This window comes from Onychostoma macrolepis, chromosome 10, assembly GCF_012432095.1.
Source record: "Onychostoma macrolepis isolate SWU-2019 chromosome 10, ASM1243209v1, whole genome shotgun sequence".
NCBI classification, from domain to species: Eukaryota; Metazoa; Chordata; class Actinopteri; order Cypriniformes; family Cyprinidae; genus Onychostoma; species Onychostoma macrolepis.
This window is the reverse complement of record NC_081164.1, coordinates 15,572,762-15,599,308: the sequence shown is the minus strand read 5'-3', so window position 1 is coordinate 15,599,308 and position 26,547 is coordinate 15,572,762. Positions and strand designations below refer to the sequence as shown.

Below are 26,547 nucleotides of genomic sequence, written 5' to 3'. Positions count from 1 at the left end.
AACTTGGTCTTCATCACACCTATTTTTTGTTCTTATTTTGCGTTTTACTTCCTTATTTATTTATTCATGTTCAATGTCAATTGTCATTCATTAATATATTCAGCTAATAACTGTTGTTAAGAGCACTGACAATTTCGCAAGTCATTAAAAACATACTTAATTCACACAGCATGCTGCTGTTGTGGTTATTGTTGATGTTGTTTTAATGTAAACCCCTAACCAAGGCTACACTCTTAGATGCCTCATTGCTGATTTTCTGGAGCTCAGCCATCCTACTACACAGACTTTCAGCACACTCTCAACAGGTAAATCATTTATTTCTTAAAATGTCTATAAATTATAACTTTAAAATGCTAATTGGTTTTTCTATGTCTTTTCTCTTTTTAGTTTAAGAGAACATGTAAGTGTGACCAGCTCTATTCAGGTAAGGATACTCTCCTCTTCTTCACTAAGTAAGTAACAATGATATTGAATTCATGGTCCATTTTGTTAGATATTTTTTATTACTAGGGTTTATGCATAAAAAATACCCAGCTATCCCATGACTTTATATTACTTTTTAAATTTTAACACTGTGAAGTGCTCACATACTACTTTTGGCCTTCATAAACAATTGTTTTCCCATAAACAAATGAAAGGAGACAAACTGTATATCTAAACTCAATTGTGCATTTCAGATGCTGTCACATCCTACAACCTCATCATCTGCAGAGAGAAACTGCCACTCAGTCACACCAAAATACAGATAATCATTAACTTAGAGGTATCATAGAGGATTGTGTTTATATTTCACTGGAGCTTGGTCTTCAATACACTATTTTATGTTGTATTTTGTTTTACTTCTTTAAGCATTTATTTATGTTCAATGTCCATTGTCATTCATTAATGTATTCTGCTAATAACTGTTGTTAGAACGCTGTCATTTTTGCTACAATTTCACGTTATTAAAAAAAAATTAAAAATAGAAGTACCTAATTGACACGTTGTTGTTGGTTTTATGTAAAACCACACTTCAAGATATTATAAGACCAGGCAGACAGAGGGGTAAAAAAGGTGTGTCTCGGGCTTTACAGTCAAAATCTGTTTGTTTGCACCAAGAATGCGACTTATTTACTAAAGGATTCACAAATAATGCTCTACTGAGATATCCACAAAGTTGAAAATAAGCACTTTCCTAGGATTAAAAAAAAATAACTTTGGAAAATAACATTATTTTTTAGCTCCTCTCTCCTTCTCATCTCACTAACTCTCCAGTAGATGTGATGGCCTAAGATGTGATGATGTAGAAGTAGGCGTTGATCTGATTCTGCAGAGGCAGGCTTTCATTGCACTATTACATCATAAAGTGACAAAATCTGAAATAAAAGCTGTTTTTGGACTAACAAGGGAGTTTTGGGCTCTGAACTAACAGTTTGTTTTTATAGTATAATGACATGTTAAAAGATCAAGGAAAAATTGATTTCTCAATTCCTGATCACTTTAAAATGCTATCATATACCTGAAACAGTCTTTTCTATTATTCATCACGCTCACCATAAACCAAACCTCAGCAAAATCTGATTATCATGCATCCGGCAGCAGGTTAAAATAAAAATTAATCCATGCTCCTCAGAACCTTTTCTTGCTTTCAAATCTGCTGGCAATTGCAGAGAATAAACACTCTTTCAACATCACTCCCATCTTAGCTGGCTGTTCCACAGTAATCAATTGGAAACACTCATGGAAAGCATCCTTTAATGTTGCACCGCTCTCTAGAGTGTCGCCATTATTTTTATTTATTTATTTTTTATAAAGTCCCTTTCTATTATCCTCTTATCTCCCCTTCCTGTCTTGAGAATCTATCATACCCGGGTCCGATGGCAATTCTTTGGTTTAAAGAACCAAGCAGATGTGAGCGGGTCATCTGTTCACTGACAAATGAACAGGAGAGCCATGTAACAAGATGTCTGATTATTTTTATGTTATGAGTGCTTTTCCAGTCCTGCTTTAGAAGCGAAACGTGTGCTCAGAGGTGTGTTGTTTTGGTCCTGATATTCATCTTATCTCGAATCAGAAGGAAAGGGTCTCTAACAAATCCTCAAGGAGAGCCAGCTTACAGGGGCTTTCGCCAGAGAGGGAAAGGAATTATGAAAGGAAAATATTTGATTTTGTTTTGGCTTCAGCTCTGAGTGGAGAAAATCTGCTGATTTTAGACTGCACCTTGCACATTTTGCATTTGACTCACCTTTTCAACTGTAGATTGAAATGGCTAGCCATATTTAAGGGAGACTATAGGGAGTGTAAAAACATGTAAAATTTGGTTTATAATTAAATTTGCAATCAGAAATTGGGTGTAATCTGAATCAGTATGTATTTTGATATATAACATACATAACCTTTGCAAATGTGTAAAAAAAAAAAAACCTTCCTTTTTCAAATTGCTCACAAAGTATAAATGTGTGTGCATTTTCATTTCAAGATGTACACAAGTAAACCAGTGCAATAAATGTGAGGATTTGTTTAAATGTGGCTAACATTTCTGTACAGACTTGCCTTAAGGCAGTTGTTGAAGTGTATAGTAATAATTTGAGCACTTATTCACGTGTTACATGTGCTTTTTATCATCGCATAAAGGCACTTAAGGAGTAAGGCACAATCTATGTGCATTATGCAAATATTCAAGGATCAGTGTCGCCCTGTGTATTGAGGTCACTTAGTAGATTATTAATACAAACACCATCTCGAGTGTGCTTGTTGGTCCATGTATTTAGTCTTTTTTTTCTTATTCTTGCAGAAAAGCTATATTTAGAGGGTTCAGATTTGATTTCACAAACCTGTAAATGAGTGTTTCCTCAATTACAGGCACATGTGTGTCCCAGGGGTTGACTTTTATTAAAACTAACACCTTTTTTCTTTTTGTTATATTAAAGTCACATTAAAATTCTTGGAAACATCTCACTAGGCTTTCCTAATTTATTTTTTGCTGCTTATAAAGGAGTGGTGGACCCAGGCCTTTAAGCTTAAAATATGAAAATCCATCACAAAATACTAATTAGTAGTAAACAACAAGAAATAAACAAAAATAAATAAGCAATCATTGTTCTTTGAGTATTAGGGTAAACGTACCTATTAAGCTCACGTACCCATTAAGCACACTTCCATTTTTGAGATCAGATTATAAAAAGAAAAAATAATTTATTATCCTACTTGATATCTTAACCAATTGATATGTTTGTTACTATATACCTCCTATAATTTCGAGTCAATCAGATCCTTGCACACTGAGATATGAGTCTCCATGTGTTCACACTGTCTGGCGGCCATTTTGAAAGCTGTATTAAAAACTTTCACCAAAAGAGTAGCCCCTTAAATGTGCGTTTTCTTTTTAGTTGTTTAAGCCTTTATTTTGGGTAAGTTTCACAACTTATTGTAAAATTAAGAGATTAATGATCAGACTTTTGCATATTATAACCTGGAACTTGGATGTGGGAAATAATTACATTAGATCCAAAATATAGTTTTAGCAACATAGCGCAGATGCTACAGAACACAGTTAGCTGACTAGCTGTATAAAATTGTTTGCTACGCTAACACATTACTTCACAGGCATTACTGGCTTGTACTTTTACATCCATAATATTATAAATTGACAGTTTATTGTTGGTCTGTCGTTTTACAGTGCTGTAATTTTTAAAGATTTCATATTATTTTAAATTGAGCTTAAAGGGTGCACTACTATGAAAATCACACATCTGACATCAATAAGAAAAAGTATAATTTCACAGATATTGTTAATAACAGTTGTTTATATTAAAATATGTATGAACTTAAAACATGACCTAGACTATTTATTTAGCAAAAATCCTACCATTTTAATAAATATTACATGAAATTTATTAAAAAGTGTTTCTGCTCCACTTAAGCTCAGTGTGCTCTCTTTAAGCTTTTCTACATTGAACATCTATGTAAATACTTCATAAACAAACTTTAAATATGAACTGATGGTTGTCACTTTAAGTTAAGGTTAATGGATTCTGTCAACTCAAATCTGCAGACTGGCTCTGATCTTTGGGAACTAGCATCAACTTCTCCAGACTGTAAATCTGTGGAAAATCAGGGCAAAATTGTGTAGTGTATTCCAGCCATAAGAGACTATAGATAAGTTGACATCCATTTAATAAGAGGCTTCATAATGAGGCTAGTTTCTGTGTTCATCCCCATACATATTTGATTGGTTTGTTTTATTTGATTTTTGAATGTGTTACTTAGCTGAACGTGGACTAGATGTTGCAAAGTGCTTAAATGACACTTCACTATGAATATATAACTGATCAACTTGAATGCCTTGTTGCTTGATTTTAGTGTTTTGTCTTTTTTTTTTTTTTTTTGATTGACTTTGTACCTTCAAAAATTATTATTTAAATTATTATTTAAAAGAATAATTAATTATTAATAAAATTATTCTTATAATTATTCTTAAATTTTTTTTTAATAAAACATGATGTGAGCTTAATGGGAACAGGGGTGTGCTTAAAGGGTACAAAAATGTACCCATTAAGCATAGCCAGACTTTTTTAATTGAATGATGCATATCTTAATTGAAATATTTTTGTGTGAGAGATTAATATTTTATTTTAACATAACTTTTTGTACTGAAACCAATATCTTGTGCACTAAAATTGTCTCAATGTAGATTTTGGTGAGCTTAATAGGTACTATTCATAAGCGTTGTAGTATTTATTCATATTTTGAATTGGCTTTTATTTTTATATTTTCAATTTTCATTTTAATTTTATTTTGTTTTAGTAATTTTATTTTATAATAGTTTTTTTTAATGTCTATTTAGCTTTAATAATTTTTTATTTCAGTTTTTGTTTTAATCAGGTAACAGTTTATTTTAGGGTCTCTTACACTCTCAGAAATAAAGGTACAAAAGCTGTCTCTGGGGCAGTACCTTTTCAAAAGGTACACTTTTGTACCTATTAGGTTCAAATCTGTACACTTTAAGTACTAATATGTACCTTTAAGGTACCAAAATGGACCCTTTAGGTACAACAAGGTACCGCCCCAGTGAAAGCTTTTGTACCTTTATTTCTGAGAGTGTAACTAGTTGCTTATTAGCATGCATATTACTAGAATATTAGCCATTTATTAGTACTAATAAAGCACATATTAATTCCTTATTCTACATGACCCTATTCTACATCCCTAATCCTACCCAATACCTAAATTTAACAACTACCACACTAACTATTAATAAGCAGCAAATTAGGAATTTATTGAAGGAAAAGTCGTAGTTAATAGTGAATAAGCATTCCCTATTCTAATGTAACGGGGCTGACGAAGCGTGAGACTTGCGGATCCATATGCAAGCTTTTATTGATAAGAGATGTGGTCTTAACAGGCAGGGTCGAACAATGGCAGACAGGTATATCATAGGCAATGCAAAGAGTCATCTAAAACGAGTGTTGGTCAGACGACAGCGAAAAGTATCCAAAGGGGCTAGACAAGAGAGGTAATCCAAAACGTAAGCAATGGTCCAGGCAGGGGAAAACACAATCCGAAACAGGCAAGGCAAGGAAAACTATCAAGGGCTCTGTAGAGTAGCTAAGGCTAGGGGAGCGATAAGCGCATACAATACTCGGCAGTGAGAGAGAGAAAGTCCATGGCTTAAGTAAGGTGTGCAAATGGGAATCAGTTGTGTGTGATCAGTGCAATGGACTGTGTGCGTGTCATCAGTGCAATGGATGATGGGAACTGTAGTCCGGAGGTGATGTGCAACAGTAGTGTAGTGCAAGAGTAACTGTGGTGGGTGAGTGACCTCTGGTGGTGAGTGAATGGAAGTTCACAGACCAGATTCGTGACATCTAAAGTGTTAACTTTAATCATTTTAATACTTAAACTTATTTTATTTCAGTTAGTTTCAAATTTATTATGTAATATCTTTAAAATTTGTATTAATTTATTATTATCATTATTATTATTATTATTATTATTACAATTGTCTTTTGGTTGTGGTATCATTTCCATCACGACCAACAATTTTCCCCTAATAAAGTTTTTTTCAGGAGATAGCATTTTAATTCTCATGTTGACATATTATTTATTTGTGAGCATTTAGAATAGATAAAATATAATATACATAAGAAGGTAGACACAGGAGTGCGCCATTTTATTCAAAAATGTTTAAAATGTAATTTTCAGCACAGAATACTTATCAAAAAATGTTGAAGAAGCAACCAAATTAGTATAGGCATTCAAGGAATTGACTCTGACACAAGGTAGCTGCATAAAATAAAGCCTAAAATGAAGCAAATTCACATTTCATGATGTGTTTTTCTTACGTGTTAATATAAAAGGGCAGAACAGCAAAACAGGTGTAAGACAAATATTGCAGAAATAATTGAAACTGCCACGCTTCTCACAAAACACCTCCTTGCCTATAACATATGAAAGCATTTTCTCACAGTGCATTTACTACCTTAAATGTCCCTGACATGCCAAATGATTCTCAGTATGATTGCATATGTGCCTGTATATGATCTAAAGCATCTGCAGCCTGTAGAGATGGTTTTTCAGATGGCCTCCTAGTCGGTTTTATATAATGCTACAGATTACCTCTGCTGTGATTGAAGAAATGAGAAACAGTGAACAGTCGCATAAGGAACAGGAAACAAAAATAGCTTTTTTTGTGGCTGTGTGGGGGATAGCTTTTGTTAAAAAGCCGTCAGTGAGACCGCAGCGTGTGTTTGATTGTCTATATATGTGTTTTCTGTTTACCTTTTTCACCTAAACCCCTGCAAACTGGTTTCTGCCTTCCATAAACCGTATTCCAACAGCCCCAGCATGTCATTGTGAGGCTGGGTTGTGAGGAAATGTAATCCATTTGGAGGTGACAATGAATAAGAAAGAAAAACTTGATTGAGGTAAAACGGCGGACTCATAGAAACGGCTTTTCAGAGCCTTTCTCAAAGCTGCAATTATGATTAATACAGAGTAATTTCATTCTCCTTGGTGGTCTTCTTGAATGCCCATCATGACTAATACACATAGTCCCATTTATATTGTTTAAAATGAATTGAGGTTTGGCTTCAGTGAATGGATGGTGACTGCTGCATAATCACAGTATACGGCACCTAACGTCCATTGCTAAGAATACATCTGTTTGTTGGAAAGCACTGAAGAAATTACACTTTGCTACAATGTAAAGTAGTGAGTGTACAGCTTGTATAACAGTGTAAATTTGCTGTCCCCTCAAAATAACTTAACACACAGCCATTAATGTCTAAACCGCTGGCCACAAAAGTGAGTACACCCCTAAGTGAAAATGTCCAAATTGGGCCCAATTAGCCATTTTCTCTCCCCGGTGTCATGTGACAAGGTCTCAGGTGTGAATGGTATGTTAAATTTGGTGTTATTGCTCTCACTCTCTCATACTGGTCACTGGAATTTCAGCATGTCACCTCATGACAAAGAACTCTCTGAGGACCTGAAAAAAAGAATTGTTGATCTACATAAAGATGGCCTAGGCTATAAGAAGATTGCCAAGACCCTGAAACTGAGCTGCAGCATGGTGGCCAAGACCATACAGCGGTTTAACAGGACAGGTTTCACTCAGAACAGGCCTCACCATGGTCGACCAAAGAAGTTGAGTGCACGTGCTCAGCGTCATATCCAGAGGTTGTGTTTGCGAAATAGACGTATGAGTGCTCCCAGCATTGCTGCAGAGGTTGAAGGGGTGGGGGTCAGCCTGTCAGTCCTCATATGCCGCACACTTCATCAAATTGGTCTGCATGGCTGTCATGCCAGAAGGAAGCCTCTTCTAAAGATGATGCACAAGTAAGCCCGCAAACAGTTTGCTGAAGACAAGCAGACTAAGGACATGGATTACTGGAACCATGTCCTGTGGTCTGATGAGACCAAGATGAACTTATTTGGTTCAGATGGTGTCAAGCATGTGTGGCGGCAACCAGGTGAGGAGTACAAAGACAAGTGTGTCTTGCCTACAGTCAAGCATGGTGGTGGGAGTGTCATGGTCTGGGGCTGCATGAGTGCAGCACAGTACTAAACCCTATTGAGCATCTCTGGGGCATCCTCAAACGGAAGGTGGAGGAGTGCAAAGTCTCTAACATCCGTAATGTCGTCATGGAGGAGTGGAAGTGGACTTCAGTGGCAACCTGTGAAGCTCTGGTGAACTCCATGCCCAAGAGGGTTAAGGCAGTGCTGGAAAATAATGGTGGCCATGCAAAATATTGACACTTTGGGCCCAATTTGGACCTTTTCACTTAGGGGTGTACTCACTTTTGTGACCAGCGGTTTAGACATTAATGGTTGTATGTTGAGTTATTTTGAGGGGACAGCACATTTGCACTGTTATACAAGCTGTACACTCACTACTTTACATTGTAGCAAAGTGTCATTTCCTCAGTGTTGTCACTAGGCTGGGACAATAAATCTTTGCAGAATCGATGCCTGTATCGATTCTGATATTTTCTGAATACATCGCGATTCCTCTGGAATCAATTCTGAGCTTAGATTTTAACAGCAGATGGCACTGCATGCCTTAGAAACAGCCGTACTCTGCTTGAACCTAAAATAATCATTCATAAAATTCGAAAAGGTTGAAGCAATTTACAAGGGTGTTCACAGTGGGCTGTGTTTACATTAATCTCGCATCATAAAAGCATTCTGAGATGAGGTGAAATTACATGACTCGGCCGAACGCACAAGCGCTCTTCAGCATTCTTCTTCATGTGCATTTGAGTGTGCGGACAAAAACTAGAGTAGATCGCCATCTGCTGTTAAAATCGAAGCTCAGAATCGATTCCAGAGGAATCGCGATGCATTCGGAAAATATCAGAATCAATCCAGGAATCGATTCTGCAACGATTTATTGTCCCTGCCCTAGTTGTCACATGAAAAATTTTAAAAATATTTACAAAAATGTGAGATACTGTATATAAAGATTTATGTTGTTAAAGAAAGCTGATGACTTTAATCAGAAGCCTATTTAACTGTTTAGCAAATATGCTCTCTCTTTTTTAATATGAAGTACAGAATATGTTTTAGGTTATGAAAATGTTATGGTTATTCTGGCTAGATTTTTCTTTGATAAGCAAAATGAATATTAACATAGAATAAAATAAGATTAAATATCATATATATATAGCTTGTCTATAGCGTCCGGTGTTAAATGTCTTCTTGTCTCCACGTTGTTATCCTGCCTGCCTTGTATGCCTGTTTTTTTTTTTTATTAAAGTCTGTTTGTTTAAGTGTATTCCTACGTCTCCTCGCTCCCCGCTCCTTTGAAATTGTGACAATATGAAATAATTGAAATTAAATTAAAATAATTTCATAAATAATATAATATAATAATAAAAAAATTTAATTTATTTATTCTTCTAAACATTATTTTTCTTTTTCTTTTTTTCACTTTTTTTTTTGTTTTGTTTACAAAATTCTGTATTTCTTATGCTGTCTCAGTTTGAGAGGATTTTACAGTATTTCACCATCAGTATATATATATGTATATACAGGGGTTAAATTGGGATATATATATATATACACATTTAGTAATTTAGCAGACGCTGTTATCCAAAGCGACTTACAAATGAGGACAATGGAAATATATATGTGTGTGTTTTGTTTTTTTGCAAAGATGATTTATTCTAATGCAAAATTCTCATCGGTTTTCTATCAGCCGTAACATCTGCATGTTTTTTACATTTTATCCAAGGTATTTTTTTTCTTTACCTTTATAGAGGGCATTTTCCCACTAATCTCATTAACTTTAATTTCAAATTCTTACATTTGATCTATAAATTCAATTATAATAATGTGATTGTTATTATCTATACGTTATCAAATTAAATTATTTACACTGAAAAATACAACATTAAATTATGAGATTCTTTAAAAAAAAAATGTAAAAAAAATTGAATATACAAAGAAGAAAGAGTGGAAATTATACTTTTAAACTAAATTAAAACGCCAGTAGGTGCCAGTAGTGAGCGTTTAATGAATGAGTCATAGTCATTGAGTCCTTCATTCAAACGATTCCTTCAAATGGCAGATTCATCAGATGTTTATGCATGGGCTAATGATACTTTGACTCAACACGGAATCATTTAGCAATGAATCAGATGGTTGCTTTGAGATGCGCTGTGCTTCCGCCAAAAATGTAAGTGACCTAATATTATTGTATTTGCTCATTGAACTGTTTATAGAACTATTAAACAGTCGTAATGGTGAGTGATGTTGCCTAACTAACTGTATTTTAAATATAAAAACTTTCCATTTTGAATTTTTACCTTAGTATGCTGAGTTTCTTAGTGTTGCATGTTTTGATTTCTCCAACTAGTTTTAAAATACACAGTCTGGATCCACGAAGAAATGACTTTTGGATGTGTTGACATTGAAGCATTTAGACATATGCAAGCAATAGTTCTTTTCACTGTTTATTGGATACAACTGGACATTTCTATCATGCTGGATGTGCTAGTATAACATTACTGCAACACAGCAAACTGTAGATCTGTAGAAATCAATTAATCACACTTAAACTGTCTGAGAGTGTGAGAAAATGTATGAACATAAAGGACAGTGCTAACCTTGAACAGAAAAACTGGGCTTTCTTAAACCGCTGAAAAACACTGAAAATCTCTTAAGATGTCTTCACTTACCAGAAATAATGGAGGCGAGTCGAAACTCATCAGAGAGATGCATTGGTTCATATGGAGAAGTCTCATACAGTTCTTCCCCTTCAAAATAACACAAAAACATAGAAATATTAGATATTAGCATAGTTTGGGTTTTACAGGAATATAATGTCAAGGTTAGGATAGGGCATACGGGTTAATTAATAAGTATTTTTTGAATACATCTACATCTTGCAAAGGTTATAAAGATAAATACTTATTCTATAATACAAGATTCCTTAAAATAATGCTTTCAAACGGCCAGACTCCAATAAACTCTCACACTGTTTCAAGTACACACTCTCTCAAGAAATACAGCTCAGCAGTCTTTTGTCCAGATTTGTACTGGCCAACAATCGCAAATTAGCTCCCCAGTGCTGCATCCCATTGGATGTGTCCAGAAAGTCTGCTGTTTTCTAATCCAGGGCCTTGAGCTGGAGCCCACAAAGAAGTGCAACCAATCTGCTAACTGGTCCCAGCAGAGGTGCTGCTATAACAATGAAAGCTGTGACTCTAGACCTTCAACAGACTGATGTGAGGTTCTCAAATGAAGACTTCCAGCTGTCTAGCTCTTTAATATTTTCCTTTGAGATCAATAGAAAAAGTTTCTGTTGGGTGGTTAGCACAAATTCTCCAGACACATTAACACATGATGCTCATTTGGGAAATGCAGGATTGAATGTGCCCTGTGTCATGTACAAATTCTGGCAGTCTGCTTCTAATCTGGTGGGATTCAAGTTGATTAATATCATTAAAGGGATAGTTCATTAAAAAATGAAAATCCCACCATTATTTACTGACCCTCATGTCGTTCCAAACTTATGACAGTCTGCTGCACTCAATGTTTTTTTTTTTTTTTTCAATTTAACTAATAGTAAAATTCTGTCAAATTGAATTGAATAGTCCTTGCGTATTTTAATTGAGTAATTGAACAATCCTCAATCGGTTATTTAATTAAAGATGTAAGGATTATTCGATTCAGTTTGATGGAATTTTACTATTAATTAAATAGTGTAAATCTTAAAAAAGGCTTACATTTTTGAGAGTGTACAAACATAAAAATAAAATATTTTGAATAATGTTGGTACCCATCGACTTGTTGTATTTAAACAATATACTGTGGAAGTCAATGGCTACCATCAACTGTGTGGTTACCAAATTTATTCAAAATATAGTTTTTTGTGTTCAACCAAAGAAAGAAACTCATATAGGATTGGAACAACTTAGGGGTGAATAAATGCTAATAGTTTTCATTTTTGGTTTTCATTTTGAGTCGTCCATACACTGAAAGTTATGGAAGCCCGTTTTCACCACTGAATAAAATAAAATAAAATTTGACTTTTTATCTGACAATTGTTACTCTTATTCTCAGAAATGCATAATATAAACTCACAATCGTGAGTTATTAAGTCAAAATTGTGAGATATAAACTCTCAGTTCTGATTTTTTTATATCTTTTTTCTCGCAATTCTGACCTTTTCTTTCTCAGAATTGTGAGATATAAACTTGCAATTGCCAATGTCCGATTCTGAGGAGAGAAAAAAGACTGGTATGTTCTCAGAATTTCAGGTTTATATCTAACAATTCTGATTTAATAACTTGCAATTCTGAGAACAAAAGTCAGAATTGTGAGTTTTATTATTCAGAATTGCAACAATTGCGAGAAAAATCTCATAATTGCATATTTATTTCTCGCAATTGCAAGTTTATGTCATACAATTCTGAGAAAAAAGTTAGAATTGCGAGAAAAAAAGTCTGAATTTTGACAAAAAGTTGATTGCCTTTTTACATTTTTTATTTAGTGGTGGAAACGGGCTTCCATAGAAAGTCAGTGGGGTTCGTTGTGGATTTTATTGATACTAGCAGATGAAACAATCTTCAAATGTTAAAACTTTTAATATATTAGAATTGTTTTTTTTTTGTATTCAACAAAAGAATGTACTGTAAGTTTATATGGGTTTGGAATGACATGAGCTCACCCTCAAGTTGACCAAATTTATTGGTGAACTGTCTCTTTAAATGGGAATTTTAAAAGGGCTTAATGGGTTTGGATCAGTTTTCCAGTAAAGATGGGTTTTAGTTTGTATTTTTGAAGGATAAATGAAGATCACATCAGTTACAGATTGACTTAGTCCAGCTGTAAATAATGACTTGTGTGCATTGGCTGGGCTTAGGTGCCATATGCCGGTCACAGCTCCACATCATGATGCCAGGTGCTCCTGTCATCCTATGATGCTTCTCAACATCATCATCATCCCCAGCTTGCGTGTCGCTATTCCCAGGGCCCTTTGGTCTCAGCAGTGTCTTTGTGTGCACCCCAAATGTACCTCTGGCTGGCAATTCTTTTATGGGATCATCCTGGATCAAGAATTTATCTGCTGTGTCACTGTAGCTCTTCGCTATCCGCTTCCCAGCTCTGCTGCTGCTGTGTGGCCACCTTTATGTTCTGTTCCTCAATGAGTTAATCCTGCACACACAGCCTTAATCTCTGCTGTACCAGCCCGCAGTGCCTGCGCGGGGAAAATATTGCCAAGTTCCAGAGGGGGAACTGCTAGTGGCATAAAATAAGTGGACACATAAATCTCGGGATAGAGGCGTTTGTCCCCCGTCATATTTGTGGAGTGTACTAGGCATGTATTTAGCATAAATTAGGTGAGTGTAATCTTCAAAACTTGATCCTGCTGAGAGTTTTCAGCAGGGCATTACAGAGCACAGATGCTGACATGATAAATGCAAAAGAGCGCTTATTGGCCACGAGTTACTCAAGTAAGCAGATTTAACAGTTCAGAGAACACAAACGTACACTGACATCGTCCTTGCCGCTGACTTTGTCTGTTGCACTGTTAAAAATGCGGTGACTTGAGGAGTTCGACAGATGGAGAGCGTTCCCAAGATACAGAAATTAGATTCAGCATTGCGACGCTGGAAAGATTTCAAATGTATGAACTGACATATTTTAGAGTCATACAATTAACCCATCAGGATTGACCTACATAGGATTTTTACACTAATGAGGAGTTTATAACGAATTGTGTCTAAAATGGATTAAGATGAGAGATAAAATGACCTTCAATCATTCAAAATGACTTTGCAGCCACAGGAAAATGATGTCATGGTTGGCTGATGGCAAAATCAGAGTGCTCACGATCATAAACCCTTTGCTTGTCTCTATCCTGAGGGCAGCAGATCTAAAAATATAAATACAAAGTTCTGTCATGAAACTCTAGACGGTGAAGGACGATAGGTTCTAACTCAACAGTATTCAAATAGTTGGCTAGTGTTAGCTGTAGCAGTTGCAGCTCCCTTCAGAAATCCTCCACCTTCCCCAGCTCCACCTGTATAGATCTGCTATGGGGTGATTTCATGTATATAATATGTGCAGCAGCAGTATTTCTTGCATGCTCACAGCAGCATGTCTGTGCAGTAGTAAGTCTCGGTGCTAGCTCTGCTGCAGTAGCGTAGCAGATCTGTTCCGCCAAGACCAAACACATTAACATTGTCATGTACATTACAATGCTTAACTGTCAGAGAGTTGTCACGACAGAACTAAATTTCATTGAACATTGAACCAAAAAGAATCAAGTACTGCTCAGGACATTTACCATCCATGGAACCTTTCCATTGCACAGAAGGTGCTTTAGATTATTTCACCGTGTTTTGATCCAGAAATGTAGTACTTTTTCAGAAGATTTGTAATAGTGCCTCCTATCATATAACAGTGAAAACACTGAAAGCCAGAAAATGTCATCAAAGGTGAGAAAGCATTGTTTCATAAAAGATGGAAAATTCTGTAAATGGTGAGGAAAGAGTTAGGAACTGAAAGGTTCGTTGGGAAACCCAAAATGGTTGTTCTATGGCATCACTGCAGAAAACACTTTAGAACCTTTATTTTTATTTTTTGTATATAATATAATATAACATTTATTGTCTCATGGTGCACACAGCAGGAAGGAACGAGGATAACTCAAATAACAGTCTTTAATGAATCCAAACAAGGCAAGGCAAGACAAGGCAAAGTTGACACAGACAGGAACACCGGGGAATAACTAGTAGACCAGACGAAAACTAACTGAACAGGCAGGAACTAAATACACATGACAATCACAGATAATAACGCACACCTGAACTGAATAACAGACAATCACACTCACAAGGACAGTAAGCAAACTAAATAAGGAAACAAGAGGCGGGAACACATGACACACACCACAGAGGACTGACAAATTGTATGAAATTTTCCCAAAAATCCTGGAATGTTTCTGGAGATTTTCAGGCTAGTTGTAATTCTAACAACTAATTCTTATTTAACTAATTTTTATTTTAAATAATTATGACTTTATTTTTGGGGGGTAATTCCTCAGCACAAATTGACGTGTGATTTCAAATAACGATTAATTAGATTAATTAATTGGCACATCATATAATTAATTAGATTTTAAAAATGTAATTTCTTGACAGCCCTAATCAGAATGCATTGCTGCTTTTAAAGGCTGTAAATGGAGAAAGATGGGCTGACTACTTAACCTGCCAAACACTGACCTTGGAAAAACAACCTGATTTATACTCTTCTGTGGACTGAAATCATTTCTATAGTTATATTATATGCATTGCAGAAAACAGATTCAACAAGGGCTGTGGGGTTTTCATAGTAACCGAGCTGAATATTAAGTTGGCTCTGGTGGATACAAGTCAGCAGACATGAGTCAAAAAAGCTACCAAGCCAGCTTGTTTAAAGTGTGCCATTACATTTTCACTGTCTTTGTGTCACCACTTTTAATTACCTCTGACAATAAACTTGGCATAATTTCTAATTAACCTCTTGGTCGTAAAAGCGCACTCGGTGCTTTCTTCTTGTAAGCCAGGGCCTTTGTTAGAGAAACATCTTCAATGGCATATTTCAGACTCGCTCTGGGAGCGCGACTTTCAGATAAAGACTGTCCCCATCTCAGAATTTCAACAGTCTATGTCTTCTCCTCATGGAAGCGTAGATGTAACGGCATTGAAAAAATCCTCTCATCAGCCTGTATTTATCTTCCACTGGCATTAAACTTTGAAGATGTGTGGAGCTGTGTTTCCCAACCACAGCCTCATCAGTAAGACTCAAAAAGCCCTTCATCCACACCAGACCACAAACGTGTTCCTTTTTGCCTCATATACTGTAATACTGGATATTAAAATGGACATTGTCATCATGATAATAATTAGTTTGTTTGTTTGTTTTAAATCTTTTATTAATGATATATGATAATATGTATTTATTTATAATCATAAATATAATGAATATGATGATTTTGTCATTATTGTCATAATTTTTTCATATTGATATTATAATGATCATATATTTATCTTATGTTAGTCATTTGTTCTAAATCTTTTATATACGTATTATAATAAATTGTGAATTATTTGTGGTTCTCCTCATTTGTAAGTCGCTTTGAATAAAAGAGCCAGCTAAATGAATAAGCTGAAATATATAAAATATTGTATTACATTATTTGATTTATTTTTAAGTTATTTTATATTTTCATAATAATAATACATTTACATTTACATTTATTCATTTAGCAGACACTTTTATCCAAAGCGACTTACAATTGAGGAATACAATAAGCGATTCATTATAAAGAGGCAAATAGACACAGGAAGTGCTTGCAATACAAAGTTTCAAGCATTGTTCAGCATTAGTACTAGCTAGACAGGGAGAGGTTAAAGCTGCAGTCCATAACATTTTTGTGTTCAAAATTGACAAAATTGATATAATAAGCGAGTACACCATGAATCCATTTTCCAAAATGCGTTTTTGGCTTGTCCTGAATCACTACGGTGCACCTATAATAAGTGTTTATATTCGGATTATTTAGACTAGTTCGGGTAGGTACCGCTACGGAGTAGCGTGATTCGTCATAGACATTAACAGAGAGAAGTAGCTCCGGCCACAATGTTCTTCCGCAACACGGACGCAGTTCTGTTTATTAACTACTAGAGCACCAAAAGTTATGGACTGCAGCTTTAAGGAAAGAAAGCAAAGGGTTTTTTTTTTTATTATTTGTATTTTTTTGAAGATGAAGTCAAGTGATGACGGAAGAGATGAGTGATGAGATTATTAATAATAATAATATATATATATATATATATATATATATATTTTTTTTTTTAATAATGATATGATGATGGAAATATCATTTTATTTATTTATTTATTTATACATTTTTAAATATGACTTAAATGTAAAATACTAAATCAATTATTCCATTTAAATCTATGCCTTTTTAAAATTTCAAATGCATTCATGACAGAAAAGGATAAATAATTAAATATAACAGTTACCCTCAAAACTGTTTGGATGGAATAAATCTCATAAATATTGATATCTAGATGAAAAGTCCAACTTATTAGCACCATTCATTCAATAAATGTCTTTTATGATTGATGATTTAGTGACATCTATGGTTAAGAGCAAAACTTGAATAGTGGTGGCACATTTTTACTCTGGAACATTTAGTGTGTCAATTCTTACACCAGCTCATCTGATGTCTAATAAGGGCTCTTGAGTAAACCTCAGTTCATGATGTTCTTACCTTCCAAATATACACATGTGATGCCGCAACTTATTATAAGCCACACAACTCAATTATACTGCCTTATAGCATTGCAAAAAACTTTAACTGCCATTAGGAAAATGTGTCCCTGCCATGATTTTTAGAAAAATAATCCATTAGTCACATCCATTATTGAGAAGCACCAGGATCTGACTGAATAAAACATTTTGAGCTTTTGAAACCTTACAATGTATAATTACTGCCAGTACATGCACTGGATTAAATTTGATGCAAAAAAGGCAAAGTTGCATTTAGACAGACTTGCATGTATGTACTAAAACAAGCAGATTATAGATGATCAGGTGGATGTATGTGATGAGAAAAGGGTGTCTGTCACAAACAGCATGTAAGTGTTTGTGCTTATATGAGCCTGATCTATTATTATCACTATCAGAACTGGTTCAGTCTAGCTGAGCATGGCTCTGTCACTGCGTTTCTTTTCTCTTGCCACCCCCAGATATGAACCAAACCAGTCAGCAGTAATCAGAACAACAACAACGCTGTTCAGAAAGAGACTTTAGGGGATGCTTTTGAAATTGCTTTCTTCTTTTAAAATCAATTAGACCACATAAATTCCCTGGTTGAACAAATTATGTAAGTGACAACTTGTAATGTCAAAGTGAACTCGTTTGTATTTGTGTGTAAAGTGTATTCTGTATTCTGCGTTTGCTATTTTAGAGACTCTTTACTAGTCTACTAAAGGCTAATTGAGACTAGAGGAAGCTTTTGAAGTTTAATACTCAGACACAACCAGACTCAGACTCTCATATATTAGCAAATGAGGAGAAACTTATCATTATAGCAAGTGTTAAATATTGAGAAGTGCATGGAACACATCAACACTGTGGTGTAATATTAATACACATTTGACTCTTTTACTGAGTTTTTAGAAGTGTTATAATAATGTTATATTAACAAGATTTAATAATTCAAACATAATTAAAATTTAGTACATAACTGAATAATGTAGGGTATATATATATATATATAGGATTTTATTATTTTCAATATATTAAATGATTGTATTATATGTGCATATTCTATGTAATAATACAAATATGTAATATCTATAACAGTTATACACTTCCCCTTCAGGAACTCGAGCTGTGTCGAGACGCTTCGGGAAAGCCTTCAGTGTGACCATGCTCTGAATCATGTGTGTGATCAGTCCAATGGATGGGCGCGACGTCACGGATGGGGTGACGTATGACCAGGAAGCTATAAAAGCACATGCAGTGGAGACTGCGGCAGCTTCTGTCATTCAGTGAAGCGCTCTGTGTGTGTATGTCTTATTTACTGTTGTCTGTCACTTTCACAAACGATACAGCAATGCCTAAAGCAAAGCATAAGTCGAATAAAGGGGGTGATAAAAGCAAACAACAGTTTAAGTTGTGTGTTCCTCCCTGCCCTCACTACATCACAGGCGGGGATAAACACAGCCTTTTGCGTTGTTTGTTTGGGGGCGAAGCACGCCGAGTCAGCTCTCGAAGGGTGGTCCCTCCTCTCGACAGAGAGTCCGGGTTCTACAGCCAATACTTCATTGTTCCAAAGAAGGATGGGGCGTTGCGTCCGATTTTAGATCTGTGTCAGTTGAACCGCTCAGTCACGCAATTGAAGTTCAGGATGCTCACACTCAAGCAAGTGAGTTGTCAGATCAGGTCCGAGGACTGGTTTGTCACAATCGATCTAAAAGATGCATACTCCATCCTTCCTCAACACAGGAAGTTCCTGAGGTTTGCTTTCGGTGGCGAAGCTTACCTGTATCGGGTTCTTCCATTCGGCCTTGCACTCTCACCTCGAACTTTCACGAAGTGTGTGGATGCTAGAGGTCTTCACGGGTCCAAAAATCCGAACCTGAAGAGACCTGTAAATGTGCTGCACCGAACCGACCCGGACTCGTGTTTTATTTGAAAGTGGGACCCGAACCCGTGCAGACCCGAGAAACGCCTTAAATGTACTACCCGGACCTGACGCGGATCCGACCATTATTTGAAAGTTGGACCCGAACCCGGCTGGGAAGACACAGACCCGACTACACCTGATCAGCACATATTGCACAGCAAACTGCTATTAATCCTCCTAGACAATTTCCATCCATGTTGGCTGTTCGTTCCTCTCTATTGCTGACTGAAAGAGCCTTCTTAATCCACTGATTATTGCTTTAAAAGTCTACATGCTGTTATGGTCAGTGACGGATGACTAATGCAACTTTGCATTTTTTTTTTTTTTCTCCATCTCGAGTCAACTTCGACTGTTCCGTTTCAACAACAATAACAATAATTTTTGCTGGTTGTAATAAAGACTCAGAGCAATTATTTTTTAGCAAAAAACGTGCAGAACAAGAAGTGCGTTACACTTTACTGCGTGCGTGTTCAATGACAGGTGCATCTCTTCTTCAGTTTTGTTTCAGCTTTTTTTTTTTTAAATCACTCATGAAGGAATCCATGATCACCGTCCGCCTGCAGTAGGCTACATTAACTCCGCCCACGCTCTACTTCTGGCGGCTGAGGTAACGCCTGTTTTTTTGTTTTGTTTTTTTTCACCTTATTTCCCGCTCACAAACAGACCCGGGACCCGAAGTAATAGATTGGGACCCGACCCGGACCCGGCTGACCATTTAAAATATAGATACCCTACTTCCTCCGTGAAGACCTCTAGTGGATGCTGCTCTGGCTCCACTGCGACTCCATAGCATCTGCATGCTCAATTATATCGACGATTGGTTGATTCTGGCTCAATCAGAGCAGTTGGTGGTTTGACATCAAGATGTCGTTCTCGCCCATTTGAAAGAGTTGGGGTTAAGACTAAACACCAAGAAAAGTGTGCTTTCTCCATCACAGAGGACCATTTATCTGGGTGTGGTGTGGTATTCGACCACGATGCAGGCACAGCTGTTTCCTGCTTGGATCGAGTCGATCCTCACTGCAGTCGCGAGAGTCAAAGAAGGCCGGTCACTCACTGTCAAGCAGTTTCATAAACTGCTGTGTCTGATGGCAGCTGCATCCAACGTGATACCTTTTGGCCTGCTGTACATGAGACCCCTACAGTGGTGGCTCAAGACCAAGGGGTTTTCCCCAAGGGGAAATCTACTTCGCATGATCAACTATGCTTTCGTGCCTTAGACATGTGGAGGAAACCTTGGTTCTTGTCACAGGGCCTGGTGCTGGGAGTTCCTTGTTGTCGTGTAACGTTAACGGTTGGGGTGCGGTCAACCAGTCGACACAGACAGGGGCCATGGCCCCGGGGAATGGAGACTCCACCCAGATGTGGTGTGTCAGGTTTGGAGAATGTTTGGCCAGGCCCTCTTGGTGGTCAGTCTTCGGGAAGACACCCCCTGGTTACATGTTTCCTCCGCGGTGCGCTGAGGCTGAGGCCTCCTGTATGATCTTGTGTTGCCCCGTGGGAGCTGACCATGGTCCTGGAGGCTCTCTGTAAACCATTGTTTGAACCATTAGAGGAGGTTTCAGATTGAGTTCTGACACTTAAGACTGTCTTTCTGTTAGCCTTTCGGGGAGCCTGACCAGCAGAAGCTTAACTGTATGTGTCCAGTGCGAGCACTGGACGCATACGACCACAAAGCTGCCATTTGAAGGAAGTCTGACCAGTTGTTATGGTCCTTCCAAGAGAGGTCTGCCTGCCACTAAGCAGACCCTCAGTCGGTGGATTGTTGATGCCATTTCTATGTCATATGAGTCCTCTGGTCTCCCCTCGCCCTTGGGGGTGAAGTGTGGCGGCCTCCAAGGCCTTCCTGTCAGGTGTGGCTATGCAGGATATAAGTAATGCTGCGGGTTGGTCTACGCCTCTCACCTTCGTCATGTTTTACAACCTCAACGTTCGTATTGCTCCTGGTTCCTCCGTCCTTCTGCCGTAGTTGTGCCATTTAATACACACTACGCAGGGACTTGAAAGTCTGGCAGCGTGGGCATTCTCGTTCCCAAAGCGTCTCGATGTAGCTCGGGTTCCTGAAGGGGAACGCCTCAAGGTTACGTATGTAATCCTAGTTCCCCGAAAGGAACGAGACGCTGCGTCTCCTGCCATACTTCCGAGCGCTTCCCTCATTCTAGCATAAGTTGCCGCTGTCTCCACCGAACGTGCTTTTATAGCTTTCTGGTCACACGTCACCCCGTCCGTGACGTCGCACACATCCATTGGACTGATCACACACATGATTCAGAGCATGGTCACGCTGAAGGCGTTCCCGAAGCGTCTCGATGCAGCGTCTTGTTCCTTTGGGGAACTAGGGTTACATATGTAACCTTGAGGCGATTTGGTTACATGTATAATTATAACATATATAAAATTATATCATATTATATTAATATATTATTTTATGCAACAATAATAATAATAATAATAATATATTGTGAACCTCAAAATACATGTACCTAAAGATGTTCTTGTGTAGAGAGATACATACAATCTACATGTAAAATGGATGCAAAAAAAATCATAAATGTCATTATAAATAATGAGGGTCAAACCAATTGACCTAAATGCCATTTAAAGTGATTTAATTTTGCATATTTAATTTTGCATGGGGTTGAGTAATTGAATATTCAATGCAAAGTAAGATGCTGAAGGTTGGGCTAGATGAGAAATGGTTCATTACGGTAAGATTTATTATGAAAATATCTCCGAAGAGTCTAGAGAGTTATTATCTTATTTTCAGGAGGAGGTAGGGCTTACGTTTCCCCCATGTTGTGCCTGGTGGGAATCAAAGGATGCAATTAGCAAACAAAGAACAACTGCCTGATACATTGCCTAGACAGAACAAAGTAAATCTGTTGTGGAGTCTAAGCAGATTCATTAATCCACAAATACCAAATGACTTGGCAGCGGAGGCCCAGTTTTGCTTCACAATTTGTCAGGTGCACAATAGCTAATGAATTCTGCCCTTTTCCCATCCTGATATCTACATGCTTGTTTAATTAAAGCTCTGAGAAAGGGTGGAATACACTGATATTTGATTAAGCATGCTGTTTAAAACTTGCACCTTCATTGCGGTGAAATCCTGGACTATCTGGTGTATTTTGCTAATTATCTTCAATCAATTTAGCTCATAAAACCTCGCTTGGTTAATACTAATCTTCTGATAAGCTGTAGGAATGTAATAAGTACAGAATCAGCGCAAGTAAACCTGGTAAATTCATAACGATGGGCTGTTATTTTATATATTTATTTTCTGACTCATTGACTGCTCTGATGGGCTCGCTCATGTATCATTACCATTCACAGAGAATGTTGCTAAAATTAGAGCTTATGACAAAATGTCAATATTTTGATTACGAATATAATTATGTACTGAAATACTTATGAATGCAGAGTGCATGTGGGACTGCATATTTAGTTAACAGGAATAAATTTACTTCAGTGAGGAAATGAGGAAAAAAATATATGATGAGATCAGTCGGGATTTGATTGGATCATGGATGCTGTCCATTAAATAACAGCATGAAACAGTATTATTATTTTTTACGTCAGTGCATTGATAACAGGTACTGTTTTAGCTCATAAACTGCTGTATTTCTGAGCTAGTATTGTCATCGCATGGCACAAATGTAACAATGAACAGCTGTTGAGCTTTTCTTCATTTAGAAAATTACTAACCTCACTATCATTGACTATAATATCTGTTTATACTTTAAAAGATTGTTGTTTGATTGTGTTTTCTTCTCAATTTACACATTTTAACCACAACAGTCTGCTCATGTGCTTGTGTTGGCTTGTATTTAGTGTAATTTCGAGTTTTGCATTACAGAAGTAGTCGCAGGCATAGTTATGTCGGAGGACATTCTTAGTTGCTTTATTTAACGTCTAAAGCCTCCTTATTTAAACTCTAGTATAATGTCCTAATTAACATGGACGGCTATAATACAAATTTGCATAGGCTCAAGCTAAGGTCATAGGCCGCAAATTTGACTGTAATTACATAATTGCCCCCAGTGTTCAATGACAGAGATACAGGCAAACTACATGCCAGCAAAACTATGCTATTAAAATTGTCAAAATGAAGCTGGAGAGGGAAATCACTAGGTTTAGTGTAGATTACATTCCATGCTCTATATCTGTTTTATACAGCATTCTTCTTATTCTGCTGGAAACTATGATGTTCCATTAGAACATTTTATGTTTGTTGGGTTCAGTAAATACGCTCAAAAGTTTAGGGTCAGAAAGATGTCGTTAAGAAGGTTCTTATGCTCACCAAGGCTGCATATATTTGATGAAAAAATACAGTAAAAACAGTAATATTGTGACGTTTCATTACAATTTAAAATAACTTTTGCTTTGTTAGAATATATTTTAGAATGTAATTTATTCTTGTGATGCAAAAATGAATTTTCAGCATCATTATTCCAGTCTTCAGTATCATATGATCCATTTTTTTCAGGATACTTTGATGAATAGAAAGTTCAAAAGAACAGCATTTATTGAAATCAAATGTGATCAATTTAATGCATCCTTGCTGCATAAAAGTATTCTTTCGTAAAAGTATTTTTTGCTGCATAGAAAATCTTACTGCACCCCATACTTGAATGGTAATGTAGATTTAATGGTGTACAAATACAAATCCAGTATGTATATATCCCGTTTCATGTGGTAATGTCAAGATTAACAGTTTTATTAATAAATTATTATTTTTACATTTGGTTACACCAGCAAAAGTAATGTTTTATGAGACACAAATAGCTCCCTACAGTAATAAATGCAAATTACATTTTTCCATATTATATTTTAAAAAGTGCAGTGCAGAAGTGCAGTGCTTTTCCCATAAAAATAACAAACATGCTTAATTATCAAATCATTTACAATAATTATAACAGCCATTATCTTTCCATTAGCACAAACTAATCATTACGCTTTGAAATAATCACTTAAATGTTTCTTATTAATGTATTCATTAGTGTTCTACTATTGACAGTGCAAACAAGCCATCCAGCTAAAATGTACAGTAGCAAATACGAATACCAAATATTTAGTTTGTTATCTGCAATAACAAATCAAAATGTTAGGTTTAGGGTCACCATGACACCACAGCTCGTTTAACATAATGTTTTGAGCTTCTTGCTTAAAGGAATAGCTCACAAAAAAAAAAAAAAAAGCCAAAAACCTGCTTAGCTTAGTTTGTTTCTTCATGGGAACAGATTTCGAGAAACTTAGCATTGCATCACTTGCTCACCAGTGGATCCTCTGCAGTGAAGTGAGTCCAAACAGCTGATAAAAACATCACAATAAGCTACAAGAAATCCACACCACTCCAGTCCATCAATTAACATCTTGAGAAACTTAAACCTTGTTTGTAAGAAACAAATCCATGGTGCTTCTGGCCAAAATATGAGTCCATAATCCATAATAATGTTTCCTCCAGTAAAAATGTTCATACCTGTTATCCTCTCACATCAAAATCCACCGACATGTTTGTTTATAACTGTTTAAGCAGTGCTCAATCTGTGCATATTTCTCTCCTGATTCAGACAAGATGATTTTTTTTGTTTTGTTTTTTCACTGCAAGCACTATTATGGTTAAGAACTCATATTTTAGCAGGAAGCAATTACTTGTGGAATATTTTGAAGTTTTTATTAGAAGCTCATTTTGACGGCACCCATTTACTGCAGAAGATACATTGTTAAGAAAATAATATAACATTTCTACAAATCTGTTCCAAAAAAACAAACTCATCTATATTTTAGATGGCCAAGGGTGAATGGGTGAGCTATTCCTTTAACAGTTCTGCTTTCACCACTTGATGTTTGGCCTCAAAAATCCGGTAGGTTTGTAAATCCCGGTCAATGGGAGGTTTTAGTGGAGATGGAGAGCTTCATGTAAATTGCAAATCACAACTAGGCCTGTGTTTCTAAATCTGGAGCAGACGTCCCAGGCATCCTAGTTGGCAGTGTCTGTTGGTCATTTTCTGAATGCCACAACATGCCTGTCTGTGTTATGGATCAGAATGAATATTGCCCATGCTGCGAGGGCTTGGACTCAGCAAGAGGGAGCGATCGAGGCGAAGGGGTTATGCTCCAACAGAGCACTGAGTCGTATTAGCACTGCGATGAGGGACAACTCCGGCTTCCTGCTTGCTTTGGCAAAACCTCAAACCTCTGAGCTTGCGGCAACTTCAGCGCCTTCTCACTCCAACGTTGTTCCCATGTTACTCTTTTTTTTCTACATCCTAACTCAGTTTGACCAAGATTGGGCCTTTTTTTTGTTTTGTTTTATGGAGGCCTGTTTCTTTAGAAATAGAAAATCCATTCCATTCAAACTGAATGGCAGAAAGATGAACCTTTGATGGGGCCACTCTTAGTTTGGCTGATTATTGAGTGTTCGTTGGGCCAATTGTGTAGAGTCAGTGGATTTGATAGAGTTCTGTCAAGGTGCAATCATTGCTGCATGGTCCCTCACCATCGCTTAAGAGCAGCCTGTATTTTTCTGAAGCCAGTGAAATGACTGTAGTGGATTGAAGAGCAAAGTCGCAAGAAAAACATCATAATGAGGACTGGAGCTGTCCAAAGTAGGACACAAAACTGGGTCCAACCATTTTCAATAGAGAAAAGCTCAAAGAACAAATTGTTTGTTTGGAAACTGAAGGCAAAGTTCATATAAGTACAAGTTGCTTCTTAACTTCTGGAACACCCAAACAAGTTTTTGCTAATTGTTAATGCTTTTTTATGAATGCCTTCATCTGTGCCAACATGTCTGTTGCATCACTTATTATTCTCTGTTTCTTCTAACGTGAGGGTTGGAATGTGGCACATTTGCATGGCATTAACTTTCTGCAGTACCTAATCTGTTTGTACACAGCTTCTGATGAAAGGAAGCTGTGTGATTTTTTATTTTTTCCCCTTACCTCAGCAGGCAGTAAGCAGGCCCAGCAGTCCACAATGCCTCATTGAAATGCCAGACTTGAGAGGGGCAGTTGCTTTAAAAGGCTCTCTGATTACTCGCATCAATAGGACCCTATTTGTTGTGGCTCCCGCAGCAACTGCCAAAGCAGATGGGTTATAATTCAGGCCGATTTGCACTGCTTAAATCCTATAATGATTCCCCTACACTCCCAAAGGCAAATGCTAACTGCCATTTCAGTAGTCTGAACGCTTCTGTAATGGACTGACTGTAAAGAGAGCAGGTATGCGTTGACTTTCTCTGCAATCTGGTTAATTGTCTGCTCCGCACATCGACGCCGCCCTAAATCTATGCTACAAATCTCCCTTGCGTCAAGTAAAAACAAATCATCTATTATGCAGCACTTGGAAAAGCAACTCATAGTCATTTG

At 36.7% G+C, this 26,547-nt stretch overlaps 1 protein-coding gene across 2 annotated transcripts in view; it reads right to left on the bottom strand.

Moving 5' to 3' along the window:
* gfra2b (GDNF family receptor alpha 2b) overlaps positions 1-26,547 on the bottom strand; it is a 70,078-nt gene that overhangs the window by 30,849 nt on the left and 12,682 nt on the right. For both annotated transcript variants that reach the window (XM_058790265.1, XM_058790264.1), the window contains one exon: positions 10,662-10,739. In XM_058790265.1, coding sequence (XP_058646248.1) covers positions 10,662-10,739 — 78 coding nt within the window. The remainder of the gene's footprint in view (positions 1-10,661; positions 10,740-26,547) is intronic.